The 25,816-nt window shown below is 44.5% G+C and overlaps 2 protein-coding genes across 2 annotated transcripts; both read left to right on the forward strand.

Moving 5' to 3' along the window:
• The first annotated feature begins 6,045 nt into the window (after positions 1–6,045).
• Positions 6,046–9,033, forward strand: SPP1 (secreted phosphoprotein 1). Its single transcript, XM_072335864.1, has 7 exons — positions 6,046–6,163; positions 6,786–6,852; positions 6,958–7,008; positions 7,238–7,342; positions 7,475–7,519; positions 7,842–8,081; positions 8,460–9,033. Exons 2-7 carry the CDS (start codon positions 6,799–6,801, stop codon positions 8,760–8,762), a joined length of 798 nt encoding a protein of 265 aa, XP_072191965.1. The 5' UTR covers positions 6,046–6,163; positions 6,786–6,798; the 3' UTR covers positions 8,763–9,033.
• A 176-nt stretch (positions 9,034–9,209) lies between these two features.
• On the forward strand, positions 9,210–25,358 carry PKD2 (polycystin 2, transient receptor potential cation channel). The gene is made up of 15 exons (XM_072336484.1): positions 9,210–9,592; positions 13,910–14,023; positions 15,833–15,966; positions 16,061–16,311; positions 17,017–17,241; positions 17,366–17,594; positions 18,130–18,300; positions 18,871–19,052; positions 19,577–19,697; positions 20,845–20,943; positions 21,563–21,684; positions 21,926–22,043; positions 22,211–22,374; positions 22,794–22,941; positions 23,697–25,358. Exons 1-15 carry the CDS (start codon positions 9,262–9,264, stop codon positions 23,928–23,930), a joined length of 2,643 nt encoding a protein of 880 aa, XP_072192585.1. The 5' UTR covers positions 9,210–9,261; the 3' UTR covers positions 23,931–25,358.
• Positions 25,359–25,816: the final 458 nt, after the last annotated feature.

Consider the following 25,816-nt stretch of genomic DNA (forward strand, 5'->3'; position numbering starts at 1 on the left):
CCTACAGATCCATCATGTGCTCAGAGCCCCATCCAGCCTGACTCTGAATGTATCTGGAGACGGGACATCCACCAGCCCTCTGGACAACCTGTGTCAGTACCTCATCACCCTTAGTATAAAAAATTTCATCCTGATATCCAATCTAAATTACCTGTGCTAAATCTGATTTGAACCTCTTGTTTTAATATCATGCTAAGTATATGCCAGGTAGAATTGAAGTCTGAACATCTTCCTGTGATTGTTGCCAGGAAGCTACGTGGCTTTAGTTGTATTTACCCTTGGTGGAATTTCTAAGTTATCCAGCCCTCCTCTTCCCATCTCAAGCCTCAAGCAGGGAGTTCAGGTTATTTGCATTAGGATTTCTGGCATTGCGCACATCCAGAGTGTTGGTTTTTTCCATTTACTTTATTACTTCTGTATGACTCAGAACTCCAGAATTTCATTAGGTGCAGTGAGGGGTATGTCACACATTAACTCTGTGTGTGTGTTTCTATACCTGTGCCTGTGACCCAGCATAGCAGTGCTATAGGAATAGAACCACAGAATATCCTGAATTGACAGGGATCCATAAGTAGCAATGAGTCCAATTCCTGGCTACACACTGCACCACCCAAAATCCAAACCCTGTATCTGATGGCACTGACCAAAGGCTCCTTGAGTTCCGACAGCTTGAGGCCATGACCACTACCCTGGAGATCCTGTGCCATACCTACCAACAGCTACCACCTTGCTCCCAACCCAGCCCTGCCTCCTGCTGCCTGGTTGATTGCTTGGCTGCAGCTTAAGCCGTGTTTCAACATCAGCTATTTTGGGCCTAGAGGATGGAGTTTCTCCATACAGAATGGAAGTTTCTTCCCAAAACTGTGTGTCATCCTCTATGCTCACATTTTCCATGGATGAGGAGAAGTCATCTGACTTCATGATGATAAGCAAGGCTCAGTAAGTGACCTGCAGCTCTGGACTGTTATTTATTGACCCCAGAGTTCCAAATGCAAATCCCTGATGTCATGTATGTGTCTGCAGAGCTGGCTGCCCCTTCTTGCTGTTTGTTTTCCAGCCTTCTCATTAACCAAATTTCTTAGGCTCTCCTTTCCTCTAGTTAATGTATAGCTACAGTTCACTTCCTCCTTTGCATCTATATGCCAACCACAGTTTGCCATTTATTCTGCCAAATTTATAGCTGCAAACTCAACCAACAATCTTTCTAGGTAGCCACTACGAATTATGTGCAAAATGTAATTTCCTAAATCTGGATGCGATTATCTTCTTTCCTTCTCCAAAACACCCTCCCTTCCAAAGGCTCTGGGAGGCACGGAAGGGGACCAGGACTCAAAGCATCAGTGTAGCCATGCTGTCAGCCATGCTGTGCCACTTTCCTGTGCCTCGACGCAATCTGCCGGTGTTTGGTTCCCCCACAAAATCAGATCAGGCTGCTTCCTCCCCAGACCAGGTGCCCAGCTCTCTAATTTCCACCCGCCATGCCCACGGCTGGGTTTTTCCTCCCACTCCAGGCACGCAGCACCCAGGGTAGATATTTGTTTTCATGCTGACTCAGCGCTGCATCCTTCCCCCTCCAGTCTTGGAGCAGAAGTCATGAAAACCGCTCACAAAAAACAAACTTGTACAAAAGCAAGGTGGTTTGTGGTGTGCAGCCATGGCTGGGTCTGTGTTCAGGTCGAGCAGCGGGGTCATAGCTCATCCCAGCAGCACTGCGCTGTATCTCAGCCCTCCTGGAGCTGTAGGAGCAGACTTCAGACAAGAGGCCCTGTGTGCAGGCAGCCGCAGGTGTGTGGGCTGCTATCCTGCCTAGCACTGCTCCAACTCAAATTAAAAAGGCAAAAGCCAGGAAAGAACTTCTTCTGGCCACTACTGTTAAAGAAAAGTGGTTGTACAAACACATATTAACAGCAAGAAGGAGATCAGTGAGTCTCTCCCACTTCTATTGGATGTAGTAGGGACCATAATATCACTGAGGATGAGAAAAAGGCTGAGGTTCTCAGTGCCTTCTTTACTTCTGTTTTTAATAGTCAGACAAATTATCCTTGAGGGACTGCAAATTCCCAAGTTGGGAAGGAAGAGTTGATCTGCCTGAGGGTAGAAAGGGCCTCTGGAGGGATCTGGACAGGCAGATCAATGGGTTGAAGTCAATTGTATGAGCTTCAACAAGAACGAGTGCTGTGTGCCGTGTTTTGGTCACAGCAACCCCATGTATTACGACGGGATTGGGGCAGAGAGACTGGAGAGCTGCATGGATGAAATGGTTCTGCGTGTGTTGGTCTGTGCTTGGCTGAACACGAACCAGCAGTGTGCCCAGGTGGCCAAGAAGGCCAGCAGCATCCCAGCTTGTGTTAGAAATAGTGCAGCCAGGAGGAGCAGGGAGGTGATTGTCTCTCTGGGCTAAGTTCTGGTTAGGATGCACCTTGAGTACTCCATTCAGTTGCAGGCTTCTCACTACAAGAAATACATTGAGGCCCTGAAGTGTATTTAGAGAAGGGCAATGGAGCTGTACAGGTTCTGGAGCACATAAGGGTCTTACAGGAGCAGCTGAGAGAAATGGGATTATTCAGTCTGGAGAAGAGGAGTCTCAGAGGAGACATTATAGCTCTCTGTAATTGTCTGAATGAAGGTGGTAGCATGGTGGGAGTCATCATCTTCTCCCAGGTATCAGCAATTGGATGAGTGGGAATGGCCTCAAGTTGCACAAGGGGAGGTTCAGGTTGGATATCAGGAAGCATTTATTCTTAGAAAGAGTGGTGAGACATTGGCATAGGCTTCCCAGGGAGGTGTCACCATCACTGGAGATGTTCAAGAAGAGGGAAGATGTGGCACTGAGGGTCATGGTTAGAGGACATGGTGGGAATGGGCTGACAATTGGACTGGATAACCTTGGTGGTCTTTCCAACCTTAATGATTGTAACGCATCTGTTCTGCACCAGCCCTTGCCAGAGACAGGTTTGCCCTACCAAATGCTTACCTCTAGGGCTGGCAGCAAGATTTTTGGGGCTCACTTCTGCTTGAACACATGGAAATGTGACTGGAGGGTTCATGCAGGGTGCAAGGGGTGCAAAAAGTGCTGCAAGCTGTTCTGCTGCTTGTGTGTCACAGTAGTCGGGTGACTTTCCAGTGATTTCGCAAGGTAGAACAAGGCGACGTTGTTCTTTCCACACTTGCTCTAAGCATGCAGATCTTTCCATTTGTGTGGCCTCCTCTTGGAGGAGGAAATTTTGCCATGGGAATAGGAAATGGGGATGCTGAGATGGCAGGGGATTGGGAAACAACTAGTCACCATGCTTTTCGCAAAGCTTTGTGCAAAAAGCAGTCTTCTTTGCAAAGCTGTGTGTGAAGCTGAATTCCACTCAATGTTCTCTCTTGAGGATGCTGCTCTGTTGTCCCAGAACACAGCTGGAATTGCTCAGCCTTATGTGTGCTAAGTGGGATCCGTGGCAAATACCAGAGCCAGGATGACCTGCACCCAGAGTGCTGATGGCTGCAGGATGGCCAAAAGCACATTGGGCTGACATGGATTTGGCTCTACTGTAGGACAAGGCATCATGGGCAGAGCTTTCCCTTGCCAAGAGCTCAGGATTTAACAGAACATCAAAGGGAAAGCATCACTTAAGTACAACAGATTACATATTACAAGCCCCAATAGCCCCAGAAGTAAAAATCCGTTGCACTCCTGCTTGTCTGAATGCAATGAACCGAGCTCCAAGGAAGATCAGGTTGGATATTAGGAGCAATTGCTTCTGAGAAGGAGTGCTGAGGCACTGGTACAGGCTGCCCAGGGAGGTGGTGGAGCCACTGTCCCTGGAAGTGTTCAAGAGCTGTGTGGATGTGGCACTGAGGGACGTGGTCAGTGGGCATGGTGGGGATGGGCTGGTGGTTGGACTGGATGACCTTAGAGATCTTCTTCAACCTTATGTTTTCTATGATTCTGCTGTTCCCCTGCTCTCCAGCATTTGTAGGAATTTCAGTGTAGGAAGTGGAAATGGTGAAAGTCCCCTTTTTGCTCTGCTTGTTCCTTATCGCTGGGAGAACAAGGAGCACTGCCTCCTGCCAAGGCACAGGAATTTCTCAGCTGGGCAAAACAATTTACAGGATGAATAACCACATAATGAGGGACATGAGACGAGTGCTAAATTTACTACATCTGTGCACCAGCTGATCTTGCATAAAATTAAGCTCTTTAGTGAGTGTCACTTCACGTCCTGTTTGTGAATTACTGCAAAACATGGATGTTATTCCTCAGCTCTTGCAAAACAATCCTCCAGCTCTGGCAATAGTGCTCAGAAGTGCTGCCGTGTCCCAGCAGGTTGAAACACCAGTTGTCAGCCAGAAACAGCCCCCTGGGGCCACACCATGTCCCTGGGGGGAAGAAATGCTGCCCTTTTGAAGCAGCCACTGAGTAGTATCTATGTGTGTTTCTCTGGGCATATCCCATGCTACCTAATGCTCAAGTGAAAATTTCCGCCTGCAGGTGGGAGCCTGTGTCTGCATTCAGGGGCTTCAGGAAGAGCTCTGCCTTCCAGAAGCACCAAGCTGCAGGTGTGGTGGGAGTTGACATAGATGGGCTAGATGACTGGACCTGATGATTTGAGTGGTCTTTTCCTACCTTAATGATACTGCAACAGAACACACCTAAATCCTCAGGAAATTTCTGTTCCTGAAAGCTCTGGAGAGTAATAGGTAACCCGGAGATAGTAAGTAACAATGGTCCCACACTGCTCCAAAGATAAAAACTGTGATGGTTCTCATTCATGTGGATCTATACGTGGGTTTCTGGACACGAAGAACAGATACTGATGTGCTAGCGATAAACCAAATCTCCTCCTAGGCTGTTCACTTGTGTTATTATGCAGATTATGCAGGCTGTTGCTATTCTCAGATAAAAAATGTCATTATATAAGTCTGTGTGACTTTCTGGTGAGCAGTCACTGAGCAAATTTGGGTCTGTCCTGCTGTTTCTAAGCAGACAACTAAATGTAAGCAAGCACAAGATGCCTGGTGGCAATGGCTGTTACAAAACATTTATCTCATTTGTGCAAAATTAAGCCATTCTCTCACAAAGTAAGTGTCTTCAAAAGCTGCAAAATCAGTAGCCAGATATGTTGTGGATGCTCTATCCCTGGAGGTGCTCAAGGCCAGGTTGGATGGAGTCTTTGCTGGGTGGCAATCAGCCCATGACAGGGGTTTGGGGTGAGCTTGCTTTGAGGTCCCTTCCAACTCAAACCATTCAGTGGTTCGATGACCAAAACTACAGAGAGATTACAGCTTTAAGACAGTTATGAACACTTTGCCTTCTAAAGGACTGCATGGAAGGGTTTTTTGTGCTTTAATGACACACCTCATTGCAGTTTCAAAGATACACTGAGGGAGAGTCTGGCACAGGCTGCCTGGGGAGGTAATGGAGTCATTGATCCTGGAGGTGTTCAAGAAATGTGGGTATGTGGCACTGAGAGACATGGTTAGTGAGCATGGTGGAGATGGGTTGGGAATGGAGTTGGTGATCTTAGAGGTCTTTTCCAATGATTCTGTGATTCTGTGTGAGACTTGCAGCATGTCATGGATAAAGGCAGGCAAGATCCAGGCAAGGCACAGCTGGAACAGACCCCCATCAGCAGAGCTGACACCGCTAGATAGCAGACATAGGAATTCTTCCGACAATGTCTCTTGGTTCCCAATACTCTTGGCACTCCTCACACTGCAGACATGACACATCCCTACCCCTTACAGAACAGGGCGTGAAGGGTTTCTGGGAACCAGGCTCTGACTCCTTGCAAAAGGAGGACGGATGTGCCCCAAAGCCCTCCTACACGATACCAACAGCTGTGCATTCAGCAGACCTGCTGGTTAATGATCTTGCCCATAAGTAATGTTTTAACCATAGAGTAGCTTTTGTTTGCTTCAGAAGCCACAAAGCCAAAGAGGAAGTGGATGAGAACGTGGGCAGGATGGTGGCCAACAGCCTCATGACCTCAGCTTGTTCCGCTCCACGGGGATTGGTGGCTGCTCTCTGGGACAGGGTTTAAATTCCTCACGGGTGCAGATGCCAGGCAGTCAGGGACAAGGGGAGAAAGCCAGAGCCTCACTCAGTCCACAGTAGGAGCTGCTGCTGGGATTGCTGGAGCACCTCTGAACAGCTGACTTCTCCATCACAGGAAAGGTAATTTTTTTGCTTTTTCATATGCTGTGTGCCACTCTGCACATAGCCTTTGTTCAGGAGGCATTGGGCTGCAAAGTTGTATTACAGGGGAGGAATGTTTGATGCTTTTCTATGGGAATAGTTCTGCTTTTAGGAGGAAGGTGTTTGTTTTTTTAACTGATGCCAGGTGTGGCAGTTAATATCACAGTTTTACACCTGTGTGCTGATGAATGTCAGGAGGCCACTGAAAGCCCCGAAGGCTTCTCTCTGCTATGTGAGCAGATCTTTGACTCCTGCTTGAAAATGTAGCCTGTTGTGGTCAAATGTCTGCAGGGTAAAATGAAGGTCTGGCCATAAATGCATCATGTAAACTAGATTTATAGCCACTCCAGTTAATAATTCTGAAAACTAGTTTTAAAGTAACTGAAAAACAAACTGGAGTCTGAATTCTTGCTGCTGTTTAGTTTCTAAGCATCGTAAAGCCAGCTAGCTGTGAGGATGGAGGAATGACATTGCCACGGGCAGGCTGAATTCTTGACAGAAAACTGCATTTGGCACAGCAAGAACAGGAGAAAAGAAAGCCTTGGGGTGTTTTTTGGGGGTATTTTACCTTGCTGATTTCCTGTTCCAACCTGCTTTCCAGGTAAAACATCACCATGAAGCTGGCACTTCTTTGCTTGTGCTTTATCAGCATCACTGCTGCATGGCCAGTGAGTAAATCCTAAATGTGTGTTAGCAGTTACGTGCCTGTTTTCTAGGCATGTTAGCAACACATTAATGCTCACATATGTTTTTTCTCTTTCCCCCCCTTCAAGGTGAGCAAATCCAAGCAGCATGCCATTTCTGCCAGCTCTGAAGAAAAATACGTAAGCTCCTTTTTGTTACCATTCTGCCTGTTGTCTTTAATAAAACAGTTCTTGAGTCTAATGTTCATTTGGGAAATAGTACCTTATTCCCAGTTCTTTCCCTGTGTCAGTGAATGGATGAGGATGCATCCTGTGCTGCTCTGCCACACCCGTGCCATCTGAGGTGGTGTGATGCTATCGGCTCTGCTGTGCTTCTCTGGGCATTAAAACCTTCCTTCTTCTCCTGCAGGACCCCAGGAGCCATCACACACACAGGTACCAACAGGATCACGTGGATTCTCAGTCTCAGGAGCACCTGCAGCAGACACAGAATGACCTGGCTTCACTTCAGCAGGTACAGCCAGCTTATGGGGAGAAAGCATGACATCTCCTGGTGTCAAAATTTAGGACTGAGGGCTTGAAGAATAGCAAGCTTATTTCTCAGCTCTACTGTGTGTGCTAACAGTGATCTTTCTGTTGCTTTCAGACTCACTACTCTTCAGAAGAAAACGCTGATGTCCCAGAACAGCCGGTAAGTCTTCTGGATGCCAGCCAGCGCATAGAAGTACTCACTTTCCTCACCCAAATGCAGCTCTTATAGTAACACCTCTCTTTAAATAATGCAAGGCTTTGGACGGGATAAGGCTGACTGAGATCAATTTATGCACTTAAGTCTGCAGCAGCACCTAAGCACTGGGTTACCAGAGTGAGCCCTCTCAGCTCACCTCATAGAATCACAGAACCTTTTGAGTTGGAACGAATCTTTAAAGGCCATCTGGTCCAACCCCCCTACAATGAACAGGGAGATGCCTTGAATACATAGATCTGCCTAATGTGTGTTAAATTCTTTCCAGGACTTTCCTGACATTCCTAGCAAGAGCCAAGAGGCCGTGGATGATGATGATGATGACGATGACAATGATTCCAATGACACTGATGAGTCTGATGAAGTCGTCACAGACTTCCCCACAGAGGCACCCGTGACAACTTTCAACCGTGGGGACAATGCAGGCCGGGGTGACAGCGTGGCATATGGCTTCAGGGCCAAAGCCCATGTGGTGAAGGCAAGCAAGACCCACAAAGCTGCCAGGAAGGTGAGCATGGCTGTGCAGCAGCAACTGGCTTATTGGGAGGGGTGGTGAGGATGAGAACAGTTTATCATAGAACAATTAAGTCTGAGATAGACACGTAAGATCACCCAGTCATTTCCTCTCATCCTATCGCTGTTATCTGGGAGAAGAGGCAGACCTCCACCTCACCACAGCCTCCTATAAGGCAGTTGTAGACAGCTGTAAGGTCTCCCCTGAGACTCCTCTTCTTCAGACTGAACCACCCCAGTTCCCTCAGCTGCTCCTGCTGGCTGCATTATTTCTGATGCAAGCCAGGTGCTGTTGGCCTTCTTAGCCACCTGGGCACACTGATGGCTCATGTTCAGCTGCTGATGTTCTCCATTTCCCCTTTGTGCAACGCAGCTCATTGAGGATGATGCCACCACGGAGGTTGAGGACAGCCAGCCAGCGGGCCTCCGGTGGCCCAAGGAGAGCCACGAACAGAACAGCCGTGAGCTGGCCCAACATCAGAGCGTAGAGAACGACAGCCGGCCAAGATTTGACAGCCGTGAGGTGGACGGAGGTGACAGCAAGGCCAGTGCTGGGGTGGACAGCAGGGAGAGCCAGGGTAGCGTGCCCGCCGTCGACGCCAGCAACCAGACGCTAGAGAGCGCTGAGGATGCCGAAGATCGCCACAGCATTGAAAACAATGAGGTCACCCGTTAAGGGGAATCTGGGCACTGCTTCTTTTTTTTTTTTTTTTTTCCTTTTTTTTTGTAATTTCTGTGCAAGCGCAGGGCTGGGGGGGAGGGAGGAGAGCCATAGCGGTGTGTGTTTGTAAATGTAGAGCGTGTGGCGGTGCATACATAGGTCGAGGCACCGTGGTGCCATTGAGCCGTACCGAGACGGGGCGAGCGCTGCCTGCGGGGATGCTGCGCGTCCCGCTGCTCCTGTGTATATTTTGTAACCGGATTGAAATAAAAACCACAAAAACCTCTCGGCTTTGTGGGAGTTGTGTGAGCTTCTATCCCGTCCCTCCCTGCACCGGGTACAACAGCAGCCCCTCCCCGTTCTCCCACCCCCAAAACACTTTCTTCCAGCGGGACGGCCCCGAGGAGGGGAAAGGGGCGGGAGGCAACAGGGCGGCCCGACCCCCTCTCCCACCGTGCCCCGGGCTTTCCGGGCCGGCCCCGAGGGCGGGGAAGGGGCGGCTCAGCGCCGGGCGATGGCGGCCCGCGGGCGGGAGCAGCTGGAGCTGGGGCGGCTGGGGGAGTCGGCGCGGGCCGGTTGTTGCCCGCCGTCCCCTCCGCTGTCCGCCTGGAGCCGCGACAACCCGGGCTTCGAGCCCGAGGAGGAGGAGGGGGCGGTGGCTGCGGGGCCGGCGCTGGAGATGGACGCGGAGTGGGGCGGCCCCGCGGCCGCTCCGTCCTCGGTGGGCAGCGGACGGCGGCAGCGGCGGATCCCGGCGGAGGTGCGGAGCCGCCCCCCGGGGCCGCCCGAGGGTTCCGCGCCGCTCCGCAGCGCCTGGGCCAAGCGGCTGGCACGGCGGCTGCGAGGTGAGATGAGCTTTCCTCGAGTCGCTGCCTGTCGTGGCGTGAGCAGAAGCGCCAAAAACACACTTGGTTTTAAGCAGGGGGTTCGAGTTGGGCCGTCTCCTGTGCTTTCTGCCTTTGCTTGTCTTTCGTGTGCGTTCAAAAGTTATTTGCTTTAACGATTTCTCTGTCCCAGACCGCAGTTAATCCCTCCCGATCGTTGTGGTGGTTTACCTGGGTACCGTCGGCTTGCAGAGGTCATAGCCTTGGGGGATCTTTGCAGCAGAAAGTGTTGCAATAAATATGTCACTATATAACGAGAGAGCAAGACACCCAGGACAAAGTAACAGCGATAGTTACATGTTTTATATCAAGAGTGTCGTGCAGAAAGGAGTGCTTGGAGAGCTGGTGCCCATCTGTCACTTGAACCTTCAATTTCTGCTTTCAGGCTGAAAGATGAGAACCACCTCTGGCGTAGAAGCATCTCGCATACATTCAACTGATGTGGATGAAAGCCCATTAATCAAATGTATGCGATGTTGAAAGTGAAGTTGTATCTTATGGGTTGGTTCAGTCTGCGAAGAGGCTTGAGAGAGACCTCATCACTCTACAGCTCTTTGAAATGAGGTTGTGGTCAGGTGAGGGGTTGGCCTCTTCTCTCAGGTAACAGCAGTATGATGAAAGGTGGTGGCCTCAAGCTGCACCAGGGGATGTTCAGGCTGGACATTAGGAACAATTTCTTAACAGAAAGCAGTGAGGCACTGGCACAGACTGCCTAGGAAGGTGATAGAGTCACTCCCTGGGGGTGTCCAAGGAAAAGGCAGATGTGATGCTGAGTGATGTGGCCTAGAGTAGTCACAGGCATGGGCTGATGATTGGACTGGATGATCTTAGTGATCTTTCCAGCCTTAATTATTTTATGATTCTATGATTTTTCTTGCAATGCAAGAAAGCAGAGGATTAGTCCTTTGTATATCACAGGTGGTAGTGGTGATAACATGGATAGACTGACTGCTGCTCAGCAGCTGAGAGACAATGACATCTTGAGTTTTTCTTGCTGTTAGTTGTGAAATACATCTGCATGTAATAGGAGTTTGATAACTTCAGTGATCAGGGAGACTGTAGAAGGATCTAGTAAGAGAATAGAAACTTGACCGTGCATGATTATCTGTCTTTCATTTTCCTGTCTTTGGAGATTCTCTTTGAATTCTGGTGTAAGTGTCCTTGAAGTGACCTTAACCCCTCTTCTCCTGCACATCTCCCCAGCAGCCATCCCAGCTGCCCAGGGAGAGGAGATCGTGGCTGTTCACCTCTGTTAAGGGGAAGTAATTCAGTCTCTGTTAGTGTTGATGGATGAGATTAATGTCTGTTTCCAGAGCCAGGTGGGAAAGGCAATCTTCCCATCAGAGCTGTACTCCATCTCCCAGTGTTACTATGTCATCACATGCGTCAGTACAAAGTTATGTACACTGAGGCTGTCTTGAAAGATTTTCCTGGTTATTGTTAAGTGGAAATATCAAGTGCCATTTTCAGTCATTAATTCATTGTGATAAAAATCATCCAGTTTGTACTGAGTTGAATTACTGCTGGCTCTGATAGTACCACAGGAAGGAGTGTGAACTTCTTTTTGAATGTTACGTGGTTTTGTTGCCCTTGTTCTTCTTGGGAGGATCAGCCTTTGGCCAGGACTATGGTCCTCACTCTCTGCTAGTACCTGAACTCCTCTGTAGGAAGATCAGCTAGCAGTGCCCACCTGAGCTTGCTTTTGGCACTGTGTGTGCTGAGGGACAGCTGTAATTGTCTCTACCCAACTACTGAATACTTTTAGAACTTTTTCATAAAAACAAATGAATGCATTCTATACCTTATAAATTGGATTTACCAATATAAAAGTGTATGTGTGTATATGTGTGTGTACATTCCTTTCCCATTCTTTTCTTTATTCCTCCCTGTTTCTGTTCCTTCTCCATCATTTTCTTCACTGCTTTCTATTCATCATTCCATCTCCTTCCCAGCTCTCCCATCCCTTCTTCTCTGCTTCCCATTTCCTTTCTTTCTCTGTTTCGTATCCTTCCCTTCTCATTCTTCATTCCTTCTCCATTGCTTCTTTATCATTCTTATTTCTTCATTTCTGTTTGCCATTTGCACTCCTGCATCCCTTCTACTCTTCTTCATTCTTTGTTCCTTTTCCATCCTTTCTTCATTCTCTCTTGTTTCCCATCTCCTCTCCTTCATCTTCCCTTTTCTGTTCCATTACCTTAGCCTCTCCATCCTTTCTCATTCTCTTCTTCATCCCTTCTACTTTGCTTCTCCTTCTCATGTTTTCTTTTCATTCCTATTCTTAGTTCCACCTCCTTCATCTCTTCTCCCTAACCTGTTCTCCCTGTACACTACATACTTATGTAATATATATGAATTGTATGTGTGTATATGTAAAGTCAAAAAGTTGAGGAATAACAAGTTTACATAAGAAATGAAGTGGAAATCCTTTAATCAAGGCTAGAAATAATGATTCTGGTGCTGGCAGAAGATGTCTACTTGAATCCAGCTTTGTTTACAACCACTATGCGTTTAGATGCACCTAGAACAAAATTCAAATAAGGCAAGAAGGAGAATACTGTACTTGTCCTCTAAAAACATGTCCACTGTTGAGTGCTTCCAGGTGGTTGCCAGGCAAATCTAGAGGTTGTTTAATGAAAAGGCCATTATGTGATCTCCGATGCTGGATTTTTGTTGTTGGCTTTTTTTTCTGTATGCAACTTTCTGCTCACTGCTGACTTGCAGCTATTTTCTACCAAGACAGAAATGGAGCTTGCAAGCTTTCTGTTCACTGCATTTCTTGTTGGTGAGTAATGTGCTGACGGCCAGGACTCAGCATGCTCGCCAGCTTTCTTGCTGGCTGTTCCAGACTGTTCTTCCTCTCTTCTGTAATGTTTTCCTGCCTTTATTATGAGGGTTGCTAGTGCAACGTACTGCTATACTGAAGGCTGGATTTGTGGAGTTCTGTATTAATAGTGACTCTGAATGTTCTTGGTTTTGTGCTTCTGCCTATAAGAATGACCTTATGGTGAGCATTTGGCACTTTGTTTAGTAGAGCTGCAGTCCTTATCTCTGTGCTTTCAGATTTAGCCTTAAAGAACAGCTTTGAAAATGTTCTACTGGGGGCTGATATTAGCAAATAATGTAATTAACCAGTCCAGGGATGTGACCAGAGGTCAGCAGGAAGGTTGCTGGTGCACAACTTATGTTGTCTGCTCCTTGTTGCTGTTCCTTTGGCTTCAGGTTACTGTGGTATGTTTGATAGATTGAAGGTTTGTTTTTTTTTTCCCCTAGGAATGTTGGGTCTACGCTGTTTCCATCCTTTGGGAATGTGAAGGATGCCTTTGACTGGCAATTTAAAATATCTGAAAGGGGAAAGGGTGGGAGTTTGGCAAAAGAGAATTTCTATTTTCAGATGCCTTTTTCTCTCATCATTAGCTTAGATTAATCACCTTGCTCTGTTTAGGCTTCAATCAAGAGGAGTTCCCTAACAGCAGCAGTTCTCAGCTGAATGTCAGCAACCATTCTCAGCTTTGTTATGGTTTGGATTAGGACCCAGAAATAAGGATGGAAATCACTGCCTGCTTTCCATTGTCACACAAATATTTCTGATAGCAACTCCATTTAAAAGATCCTTTTGCTTTCCTGTTACCCTTTTGGCAGGATTGACTGCTGTCTGTTAAGTTCTCTTAGGCTGCATTTTTAGGAATGCCAAGTTGTAGCAATTGGACAGATCAATGCAATGGGAAAGGCGTTACACCAGAGATGTAATGATGGAAAGATTGGCATAAAAGAAAGCTGCTATAAAGAAAGGGAAGAAGATTGCTGATCTGTATCAGAAAACATGCTAGATTCATAGGGGGAAGTTCTACCAAAGAGGTCAGTAGCAGTCAGCCCTTAAATGAGGTCTAAGAGGTGCAACCAGGCTCCACCCCTTCCAGTTGCACTGGTGAATTGCCTTCACTTGTGCTCCCAAGGCTGACTGGGTCCTTTCTCCAGGTGCTCAATCAGTGGTCCAGGCTATGACTCAGTTCCCATACGTAAGTATAACTCTGTGAAGCTCGAGGTGCTTGACTGACATACCCTTCTTTTGGTTAATTAATTAAAATTACTAAAAAATGTTTTGATATGGAATGTGCATTTTCACTTATCTGATAATATTTTCAGACATGACGTTAATGAAGCTTTCAAAGCCATTTGGCTCTTTAGTCAGTGTATGACATTGGGTATGTCACTAGCTATGTCTCCAGGTATCCAGGATCAGACACCTGTGTATATAACTACGTATGTTTTTCTTGCTAGGTCTGTGGGGTACAAGGCTGATGGAAGAAAACAACACCAGCAGAGAGAGATACCTGAGAAGTGTTTTGCGGGAGCTGGTTACGTATGTGATCTTCCTTGTGGTGCTGTGCGTCTGTAAGTACTACCCAGCCTTAATGTGTGCAGTTCAGTTCTGCACTGCTTGTTTGCAAATCCACAGTGTTTCAGGGAAGTGGCAGAGTAATGAACAGGCCATTGTAGGGGAAAATACTTTGAGTTATTTCTTTCTCTTGATTTTGTAGTTGGATTGTTGCTTGAGGTTCTGCACCTTAGAAGTTTTTGATTTGTTAGTAGTCAAAACTATTAAGGTGTTCATACATTTGCATGACAATCGGTGCCAAGTACAACATATTGTGATGTTTTATTTGGTCACTAGGGAGACTAGCAACAAAATCTGCATGCATTAAAGTTTGTTTATCTCTGGAAAGCTGACGGATTTCAAGCCCTCAGTCATTAGCATGGACAGTTCTGTTTTAAATGTTTCCAGTGCCAATGACTGTTGAGTTGTCTTTGTGACCAGCTGCAACGGGAAAAGGTGCCATTTTTGTTTTTAAAGAAAACCTTGCATTGAAAAAAAAACACAAACCACAAGGAGTGTTAATAATCTGAGAGCAAGTGCTTTGCTTGTCCGCAGCAGAATTCCTACAACAAGAGCAAATGAAAAAAATCCAAACCGCAAACATTATTCAGTTGACACAGCTCAACTGTTTTGGTGACGTACTGCACAAATCATTATATACTGAATGTCATGTTCATTTCCTGTGTGAGACTTTTGGTGCAGATTTATGGACAAGTGAGTGTAGGAATGCCTGAGGCTCTACCACTGGGAGAGGTGTAGTAGTGAGGGACGTAACGTGATTCTTTGAAAACAAATTTGTCTCCAGAGGGATAAGTTTGCTTGATGCTTGTTTGTTTGTTTTGTGATAGGAAATATTTTTGATGAAACACACATTGTGTCAAATGGGCACAGATGCTGCTAACTCTTTAGCTATGCTGTAAGCGTCATCATTTTTAGCTTTACACATAAGCAATAACTGTGGGGCAGAGAGGCCTGAGGTGTACATTAGGAGGATGCTTTCCACTGCTGGCCAAGTGCTGTTAGCATTCCTTGTGCTGTTGTATTTTTGAGAGAGTGTATGTAGTGAGAATCCAAGTATTGTGCAATCAAGTCACAGATGCGATTTGCCACAGAGGAGTTTATTAAAAATAGTTCTTCTGTGGTTGCTCAGGAAAACTCATTTTCTTCCCTTTTATAAAATGCTTCTGTAAGTTTGTCAGCACTGCTTAAATGTTTTTGCTGTAGACCTAATCTTCCAAGCTTCTCTGAATTTTAACCCTGAATTGTTGTATTATTTACATGTACTTACTTGTATGTATTTATAGGCAGCAGAGACATCAGTGCCAGAGACTGTTCTCCAAAGCCAGCTTGGCTTTGTGTGTCATTTTATAGTTTATGCTCTGTGGTCCTCAGCCACATGCTTGGCCCAGAATGAGGAACAGAAGCAGCATGCGGTCATTACTTTCTGTGCAGTGATTCTCTTAGAGCATTGAATGTCTGGGGTGGAGTTTTGTTTTCTAACCACTGACAGCTTGTGTCATTGGCAGTATCCCATGTTGAGCATCCCTTTCTGCCTGGACAGGGCATGGATGTTCCAGTCCAGCTGGGGTCATCCCAGCTCTCACGATGCCTGAAGTGGCATCTTCTTCAGGCTCCTGAGTCCAGCCTTTGTGGTTCTTGAAGTTGTTTTTTTTGTAGAACCATTAATACTACAATTACCAACAATTGATTCGTTATGGATTTTGTTCTGATCTTAGTCTTTTAGTGTAGAATCTATACAAGTACAACTTGATGTATTCAAATCTGCTCCATCTTTTTCTTCTCATCCCTTGCCAATCCACGTGCAGTGACATACGGGACAGTGAGTTCCAGCATGTATTATTACACGAGGGTTATGTCACAGCTCTTCCTGGAAACACCTGTATCCAAAATGGAGAAAACAGACTTTAAAACATTGTCCACAATGGATGACTTCTGGAAGGTAATATTAAAAGCCAGTTATTATCTTGCTGTTGATTTGATGTGTGAAAACTGTGCTAGCAACATGCAAGCTAAAATTCTGTCTTCCTTTACAGTTCACAGAAGGCCCTCTGCTGGATGGTCTCTACTGGGATATGTGGTACAACAATAAAACCATAGCAGAGAACAAGAGCTTCATTTATTATGAGAACCTGCTTCTAGGGGTGCCCCGCATTCGGCAGCTGAAAGTGAGGAATGGTTCATGCTCAATTCCTGAGGATTTAAAAGATGAAATCAAAGACTGCTATGATGTCTATTCTGTGGCCAATGAAGATACTGCACCTTTTGGGCTTCGAAATGGAACAGCGTATGTAGTATTTTGTAGGCAACTAAATATGTTTTTTTTCTGACCCAGATTATGCTGAGTGGTACAGAAAGTCACTTCACAGGGGCAGCTCTAGAATTGCTGTAGGTTCTGTCTGTAAAGCCAGCTAAGTCCATAGTGCTGGGTGAGTGTTGGGACTTGCTGGGTCATCTTTTCTGGCTGAAACACAGGAGGAGTTCTGCTTGAGAGACAATATGTGGGTTACTCTGGAAAGGGTTTGGGAGGTGAAGCACAGCTACATCAATACCAGTTTTTCTTAGCTTCCCCCCGAGAAGAGAACTTTTGAGTAAGCAGATCAGTGCATTTTGTTTTCACAATTAATTTACTTGTTGCCTGTCTTCCTATCCTCATTCTGTTATGTTGGTGAAACAAACCTTGTTAGTTCTTTCCCCAGGGTACAGACATGAAAACTTGCAAGTAACCCTTAAAACCCTTTGACAGTTGGACTAAATGATCTCAGTGGTCTTTTCCAACCTTAATGATTCTGTGCTTCTAAATAAAACTGCTCTACGAATCATTGAATATCCAGAGTTGGAAGGTTGCCACAAGGATCATGAAGTCCAACTCCTGGCTCCACACAGGACCACCCAACACACGTGTGGGTTTTTTGGTCAGCTCTTGTTTGTCTTGCTGGTTGTATGTTAAAAGTAGATCTAACATGTGCTGTCTCACTCCTGACCGAAACAGTTGGACATACACCAATGAGAAGGACCTGAATGGGAGCAGCCACTGGGGCTTGCTGGCCACGTACAGTGGGGCTGGTTATTACCAGGACCTCTCAAGGACCAGGGAAGTGACAGCTGTGCAGATTGCCAGCCTTAAGAAGAACCTGTGGTTGGACAGAGGGACAAGAGCAGCTTTCATTGATTTCTCAGTCTACAATGCAAACATCAACCTTTTCTGCATTGTAAGGTATGACTGGGAGCACTGGCAGAGATTGCAAAGCATGAAGCAGATAGAGATGCAGACAGTTCTTTCCATGTTTTTGTGGACAATATTTAAATGAAGTAATTTTCTTTGCCTTTTTAAATTCCAGGCTGCTAGTGGAATTTCCAGCTACTGGAGGCCTTCTTACATCCTGGCAGTTTCAGCCAGTGAAGTTGATTCACTACATCTCCACTTTGGATTTCTTCCTGGCAGCCTGTGAAGTGGTGTTTTGTCTTTTTGTTCTGTACTACATGGTGGAAGAGATCTTAGAAATTCACATTCACAGGCTGCACTACTTCAGAAGTCTCTGGAATTGTCTGGATATCCTTATCATTGTGGTAGGTAACATTTATAAGTCTAACATTGCTTTCTGAAATGCACTCTGTGGGAGACATTAATGACTCTGTGTTCACCAGCAATCTCAGTGTAGCTAAAAATCTGAGCTTTGAATTTAAAGTTATATGATTCAGAATTACATTGGGTTGTCCTTTGCAAAGGTATCCAAAGCCAGCAAAGCTGAAGTAGATCCAGTTCCACTTCCATTCTGTACCTTCAGTCTTGGACAAATCTAAGTTTTTTTGTTATGTTTTGTTTTGATATTTTTTCCTGTGCCTTCCACTTCTTCCATACAGTGGCTTCATTTTTCTGAGCCCACCAGTTTTCACCATGATTTTGTTTTTCAGCAGGGGCAAGGAAGAGATTCCCAAATCCCCTTACTCCCAGGCTATTTGTCTCACCCTACAGCTGTCATAGTTTCATTATAAAATGCATTTTGTGATCTACCCCAAAGTTGTAGTTTGAATCTTGTCTAACACAAGCTGTTTTAAAACCATAACCACCTTCCATGTGCTCATTTGTTTCTTTTGTACTCAGCTCTCCGTGGCAGCGATAGGAATAAGCATCTACAGGACGTCAACTGTTGATATGCTCCTAAAGAAGCTACTAGAAGATCAGAACTCGTTCCCCAATTTTGAACCCTTGGCATATTGGCAAATGCAATTCAACAACATTGCTGCAGTCACTGTATTTTTTGTCTGGATTAAGGTAACTCTAAGACATGTACCCATATTCTAAAATGAGAAAGTGCATGTTCATTGTTCTCAGTGTTGCCTGATATCTTTGAGTTTAGTCATGCTTCTTCTAACATGAGAGAAGGTATGAGCACAAAGGTAACTTTGTGCAGATTGAAAGCAGGGTTCTCATTCTCTCTCTGCTTTTGTCCTTGTTCAAGGCTAGAAGATGTATTCAGCTCTTTGTCACATCAGATATGTGAAGAAATGTTTTCATTACTCCTTTATTGAGAAATTGGTACTTCTTAGTGGATACTGCTTTCTCCTACACATTCTTGGAAGCAGCTTGATACTACTGCTCTGAAACCAGGGTTTCAAATAGGAGTCCAAGCAGAAGTTGGCTTTCTCAGGTTTTTTTTTCCTGCAAATTTCAAGTCTTAGGTTTTTTTGGAAACAATGTATTTCTAATTGAAAATCACCTGGCTTTGTCCCCATCCAGCTCATTAATACATCTCATGTAAAGAGCTGGACAGCAGGTGGGGTTAGAAATCATCTTCTTTGTCTTCACAGTTGTTGTGGTTTGTTTGTTTCTTTCTTTTAACAGCTTTTCAAGTTTGTTAACTTCAACAGGACGATGAGTCAGTTGTCCACAACCATGTCTCGCTGCGTCAAAGACGTCGTTGGCTTTGCAATTATGTTTTTTATCATTTTCTTGGCATATGCTCAGTTGGCCTATCTTGTCTTCGGCACTCAGATTGATGACTTCAGCACTTTCCAGGACTGCATGTAAGCAAAAAATAAGAAATACGAATAATTTCTCGATGCACTGGTGAATGGATTTGATTGCCTCACCAGAGATCAAACCAATCTGCCTGCAGAGATGAGCTGTAAGCTTCTTACTGTTGGTAGCTCAGTAGTGATAGATGCTTTTTAGAGACGTATACCTGACACCATGTGCTCAGTGGTGTTCTGTTCCTGATGTTCTGATTAGTTGGCTGGTTCCCAGGTGGAGTCTATCATCTTTAACAGCCAACTGGTCCAGCTGAGATAGTTACCAGGTTGCTTTTCTACCTAGCTGTGTCCAAAAGCCATAAGTAGCCACACTAGTTACACTTTGTGTCTTGCATGTTTTACTAGTCTTAGAAGTAGGTTTGAGAAGCTGACTACTGCAATGTCTGAGTGAGTATTACAGCAGTGCAGACCTCTCTGCTGCCCTTCATTCCGACTGTTATGGTAAAATAGATGAAGAATTCCTGCACAGCTCCAAAAGTGTTTTTCTCAACCCCTGGATGTGTTTTGTTTTTTTTAAGATTTACTCAGTTCCGCATCATTTTGGGAGACTTCAACTTCACAGAGGTTGAAGAAGCTAATCGCATTTTGGGACCAATTTATTTCACTACATTTGTGTTCTTTATGTTCTTCATTCTTTTGGTATGTACAGCTTTGTTTTCATGGGGTGGGTAGGTGGCATATTGATTTTAGGTACATTATCATTTTTGCATCTCTTGTTCTTGGATTCCTATGGCTACTTAGGGTGAATATATCAGGTCTCGCATTTACTTGGTCTGCTGCTGCACTCTTTACTTCCTCTAAAACAGGTTCTCACTGTAGATTTGTCGTTGCTCTCTTATAGTGCTCCGCATTGTTGATGTGTTGTTTGTTGGTGTTTTTTTTTCTTACTATGAAGAATTTTTCATTTCTAAATTCTCTCTCTTAGTAACCTAGGACACCAGATAAAATAGTTTTGGTATAAACAAGTTAATATAAAATAGACACTGACATAAGTTAAGAGCCCCACCACCTTCTCCCTGAATGTAGTTTCCAGGTAGTTTGGAAGTTACGTTACAGTATAGTAATCTGTTTTGTGGTGATACCACTTGAAGCTGTTATGTGATCAGGACATCCTCAGGTATTATTCCCAGAATAGTGTGTTGTTTTTGGTAATTTGATCAGGTAACAACCATTAATGCAGGATTTTGCATATGTTGCTCTAAAGCTAATGCCTCCTATTTATTTGCGTGGAAACTACAACAGATAAAAAGAGCAGGATTAACACTGTTCATAGAGCAAAATCTCAGCTACAAAATACTTTTCAAGATATTCACCATCATTAGCTATGCATTTTTGGCTGCAGTGAACAAGATCCTGTGTGCCGTGCTTGTGAAAACTGGCACCAGCAGAGGTGACCTACTGTTTCCTCTGCTGAAACACATCACCCACAACCTCACTGTGCTCACATCCACTGTTCAATCACCATCAGCATTTAACAAGCAGAATACCGGTGGGAAGGTTCAGCCTTTACTGCCATGCCACCAACATCCACATCTGATGTCACAGGCCAACAGAATAAAAGAGGAGGCACTGCTTTCAAAACTGTCCACGTACTAATCTTAGCATTCTGTAGCAGTCATCATATATTTCACTGTAACTTTCAGATTTATAGAATGTCCCTTGTACTTAATGAGGCTTTTTATTTGCTCTTTGGGATGAGAAGAAGTGATAGTGGACAATAGGTCATGTAAGTGGTAGAACTTGGACTTGTAGAGTTAAGTGGACTTTTCTTTTCTGTCTTGAACAGAACATGTTTTTGGCCATTATCAATGATACATACTCTGAAGTCAAATCGGATATGGCACAACAGAAGGCAGAAATGGAACTGTCTGACCTTATCAGAAAGGTAAAAGTAACATTGTGTTGGTTTGATGTCTCCATCCTCCCTATTCCATAAAGCTATAAAGAAAGTGTACGTAGGAAGGTGGGCAACAGCTGGGGAAAATGCATATCTCTTAGTTAAATAAAGAAGTGTGAGTTGAGTGTAAATCACTCAACCAAAAACTTTGCATTACAAAGTATTGTAGCAATCTGAGACTGTATCAAAGTGTCATCTTAGTGAATATGACATAGGATACATCTGCCTAGGTACGTACAGAAATACTAAATTGATGAAGCTAAACCACCATTCAGTTTGTGTACAGAATTTTGAGTTATCTTGTGCCAGGCAATGTGATGGATCAGGTCTCCGGGTTATGTGTTGGGAACTCCTGGGGTAGGCTGCCAGTTTGGTTGTCCAACACAGACTTAAGATCTTGACCTGAACTTCAGTTTGGAAAAGCACATGTACTTTCATGCTGTCTGGCACGGGTGTGGTGCTGTACCATGGTCAGAAACATTTGAACACATACTGGACATGGACATTCAGAGTTTTAAACTTTGGAGCTGCAATCAGAAGAAGTATATTAACATCGTGTTAAACCAATGGAAATGTTAAATTTCATTGTTATTATTTTTTCTTTTAGGGCTATAACAAAGCCATGGTCAAACTTAAATTAAAGAAAACCACGGTTGATGACATTTCAGAAAGCTTGAGACAGGGTGGTGGAAAATTAAATTTTGATGAACTCCGGCAAGATCTAAAAGGGTAAGGAAGCTGCTGCTTCTTTTATCTTGAATTGCACGCATGTCCAAACATTTGATGCTGAGTCTTTGACAAGTTTCTCTTGCCTCTGTGATGCCTTTAATACAAATGAAATCAACTTTTGGTTCAGTTGTACCTTGGCTCAGTACGAAAGTTTGTTGTGAATGCATTGCTTTTCTAAGACAAAGTTGTTTTTGCACATGAAAAATGAGAAGTAAGGGATCTGTTTTTACTGTCTTCTCAGGAAGGGCCACACTGATGCAGAGATTGAGGCAATATTTACCAAATACGATCAGGATGGGGACCAAGAACTGACAGAGCATGAACACCAGCAGATGAGAGATGACCTGGAGAAAGAGAGGGTGAGGTTGCCAATTTGCATAGCATTCCATCAGAGCTGATGGTGCTGCTTCCTGTGCAAGGTGGAGCATGGAGCTGATGGAGAGCTGAAGGTCCTTGGCCTGGACACCCCTGGCCCCATGTGAAAGCCTTTACCTCTTTCCTATCTGTGTCTTGTGTTTTCATAAAGGAGGATCTGGACTTGGACAGGAGCTCTCTGCCACGTCCTCTGAGCAGCCGCAGCTTTTCTCGGAGCTTGGATGACTCTGAGGAAGATGAAGATGAAGACAGTGGGCACAGCTCAAGGAGGAGGGGCAGCAGCTCTAGTGGAGTGTCCTATGAAGAGTTCCAAGTGTAAGTTAGTCCACCTGGGGGAGCAAAGTGTCATGGGTGAGATTTTTTTTTTCCCTTGTCCTATTTTTGTTTAAGATATGTTGTAGTCTGTCCTATAACTCCAAATACTCATTGAATATTTCAGAAGAAAATATATTACATTTTTTCTAGGTACCAAAGTCAATCCATTTAATAGCTTTCAAGTCAAACCTGAATTGCATATAATTCAGAGAGGCACATAGGAACCAGTTGGAACTGCTCCTTACTCCCCAAAAGAAAATAAAACTTCAGATCTGGTCATTGAAAAGAGAGAAAATGGCCACGACACTGTCAAGTCAAAAGATTTGTTTTCTTAGTAGTAAAATACTGAGGTTTGTAAGTTTAGCGAGAACTCGAACTTTTGCTTTTAATGAGCTGAAATAATTGTTTGTTGCCCTCAGACTCATGAGGAGAGTGGATCGCATGGAACACTCCATTGGCAGCATCGTCTCCAAGATTGATGCAGTGATTGTGAAGCTGGAAGCAATGGAGAGAGCCAAACTGAAAAGAAGAGATGTCTTGGGACGGCTGTTGGATGGAGTGACAGAGGTCAGTGTCCCCAGCTCTGCCCTGTGCCATCACTTGCTGGTCACAGGCTGCATGTTTATTTAGTGCTAGTACACTTCTCTTCTGCTTGGCTTGGGAGTATGAAGGCAACTGTGGTAAGGTTGCAGGGCTTCACTCAGGCTGAGCGGTCTTGAGTTTTGTTTCACTGTTTCGGGCTGTGTGGGGAGGTGGTTAAGTCACTGTTTCTGGAGGTGTTCAATAACTTTGGAGATATGGCCATGAGGGAAATGGTAGTGGACATGGTGAGGATGTGTAGGTGGCTGGACTGGGTAACCTTAGATGTCTTTCCAAACTTAATGATTCTATGATTCTATGAAGAGATGTGAAACAAGCTTTGGATATGAGAACCCATCTTCTAGAAGACCTGTGTCATGCAGAGGCCACAGAGTACCTTTTAATGTCCTGAACATCCCTTGGTTTTTGTGATGTGTAGAGAGTTTTCTATGGAGGATTCTTGCAGAATCTAGGGCATCCAGTATATCTTACATTTCTGGAGATAGATTTGCTTGCTAAATACTGTAATGCAAACTGCTTTCGACAGTGAAAGTGAGAATATGGGAGTTACGTTACTGGAAGAAAGCCATTTACTGTGGAACAGCAGCTGTGATTTGATTCTAGCCTACAAAATATTGAGTGGTGTAAAGGTTTCCCATAGGAAAAGATTCCTCCTAGAACAGGATTTTGAATGGGCTGCAGTTTGGGAACTACACTTCCATCGTGTATCTCTATCTGTTCAGGATGAAAGGTTGGGCCGTGATAATGAGATCCACAGGGAGCAGATGGAGCGGCTGGTACGGGAGGAATTGGAGAGGTGGGAGTCAGATGACACAGCATCTCAGATGAGCCATCGTCTGGGAACACCACTGGGACTGAATGGACAGCCTCGGTCAAGGAGCTCCCGGCCATCTTCCTCACAGTCAGACGGCATTGATGGGGGAGGAGGAAATGGGGGGAATAACCTCCATGTGTAGCAGAGGCTTTGCTGTTTGGTCAGCATCAAGCCGGCTACACCACTGCTTCCCTTCCTGATCTGACCACTAAAGGAAAGCTAAGTGGTGGGTAAAACAAATACTCTGTTCATAAGGCATCTTGAGAACTTCACATGCACGTGCCAGGTTCAAGTCTGAGACTGTTGGCCTTAGAAATGAAAATGCAGAGGTAGAATGGAAACCAGATGTGACAAAATCCACCTGGACAGAATTCTGTTTCCATACATCTATTGTAGTTTCCATACGTGAATGGTTTCATGAGGGGCAGCAAGCTTTAGACAAAACGTGCTATGGCTAAAGCATCCCAGTGATAGGCTGTGGGCTTTCTGCTTTCTACTAGAAGAACGCAATGCTTAAAAGCTTTGAAAAGCACTTTTTTAAAAGAAAAATGGCATCAGTTATATCACCCTATTCATTTTAACAGCTGACACTTTTCAAGAGCCAAAGAAGCATCTCTTTTTTAAGTTAGCAAGTGCGTGTTTGTTTAGTTTAATTTTGTTTTTTCTTTCCAGAGTTATCCTTGGGTTACTGACATTTTATTTAATATAATATGTATGTCCTTTTTTCCTCCTTTATTTTTTTTCCATTATACTATGCTTCATTAAGCAGAGGAAGCATGCTCAGCTTGTAACCTGTTAATCAGGTTACTCTGTAATACAAACTATAGGCTCTGTGCATCTTTCTGTTTCATCAGCATTTTAAAGGTAATATTTAAGAGCTGCCTCCCCACACTTAATCAATGTGATCATCTTCAGCTCTGTCACATGGTGCCTTCTTTTTTTTTTGTATTTGCCATATTTTGCATTTATCCTAGGATAAATAGAAGGCACTTTCTGTGCCTTCCGTGTCATAGACGATTTGTTGTTGGAAGGAGAGATGCACAACTGAAGTTAAAATGATGCTTTCCAATAGAAAGCACTGAGGCACAGCATTCTTTGCCCAGCAACGTTTCAGCCTATGGCATGTTGGCTTAGCAAGGAGGCTGCCGGCTGTGCCTTTTTCCTGAAGGTGTGCCTTACCTTTCTTTGTACTATATGTTCGTTTTTTTCATGAAAATGGATTTTCATTCCTAGCTGTATTTGTTAAGGTGTATTTCTGTAACGTGTCGTTACTTATAACAAACTTCATCTTGAAGTGCTTATAGTTTCCATGGGTTATCCATGTGTGTGACAATGGCCGTGCAGTGAGCACGTGGCTGCGTGACAAACGTTCTCAACATTGATATAATCTCATTTTTTAGTTTTAGATTCTAGCACGATTTTTTTTTTCACTTTTTGCATAGAAAAGCCGTGTACAGTGTTTGGTCTCATTATGAAGCTGTTAATTATGCAAGCCTTCTGCAATGATCAAGAATGTACTGGTCTGTAAACTGAGCACTTTACTTCCCAATAAACTTTTGTATCATCTGCAAAGCTAACACTGTTTCCTGATTTAGTCACCATGTACAAGTAGCTGAAAGAACATTTTTGATAGGGTTATCTTTTGGCTAAAGGGCTATTGATTCATGCCCCATAAACAGTTGGAGAGAGAATGGATTGGGAGAGGAAGCGTTTATATTCTGCTTAAAGATCTTTTGGGGAGCTTGCAGTAACATGAATTTCAGTTTCTTCTAAGGGCATTACACATCAGGGTGGATTTAAGCTTCCTTTCTCCTGTGTTCTCTCTTCAGCAGGTTCTCTTAAGTCTGTGTGTCCAACAACTAACTTACCTGAGGATGGACCTTACTTCTGCAGTGGCCAACTAGCTTATTAAGCAACTATGCCTCCTGCTGTTGGCCCAAGCGTTCAATCAATCAGCCTACTCGTGGCTTTTGATGTTGATAGCCTGCAGCTCAGTAAGAGTAATGGCAAAGTATATTATATAGTATA

The sequence above is a fragment of the Excalfactoria chinensis genome, chromosome 4 (genome assembly GCF_039878825.1).
Source record: "Excalfactoria chinensis isolate bCotChi1 chromosome 4, bCotChi1.hap2, whole genome shotgun sequence".
NCBI classification, from domain to species: Eukaryota; Metazoa; Chordata; class Aves; order Galliformes; family Phasianidae; genus Excalfactoria; species Excalfactoria chinensis.

Excerpts from the sequence above, each read along its gene's own strand:
- SPP1 (XM_072335864.1), top strand. The coding sequence starts at position 6,799 with ATGAAGCTGGCACTTCTTTGCTTGTGCTTTATCAGCATCACTGCTGCA. Across the intron at positions 7,343-7,474 it reads ACCTGGCTTCACTTCAGCAG|ACTCACTACTCTTCAGAAGA; the intron begins GTACAGCCAGCT and ends TGTTGCTTTCAG. Across the intron at positions 7,520-7,841 it reads CTGATGTCCCAGAACAGCCG|GACTTTCCTGACATTCCTAG; the intron begins GTAAGTCTTCTG and ends AATTCTTTCCAG.
- PKD2 (XM_072336484.1), top strand. The coding sequence starts at position 9,262 with ATGGCGGCCCGCGGGCGGGAGCAGCTGGAGCTGGGGCGGCTGGGGGAG. Across the intron at positions 14,024-15,832 it reads CCTTGTGGTGCTGTGCGTCT|TGACATACGGGACAGTGAGT; the intron begins GTAAGTACTACC and ends ATCCACGTGCAG. Across the intron at positions 22,044-22,210 it reads ATGACCTGGAGAAAGAGAGG|GAGGATCTGGACTTGGACAG; the intron begins GTGAGGTTGCCA and ends GTTTTCATAAAG.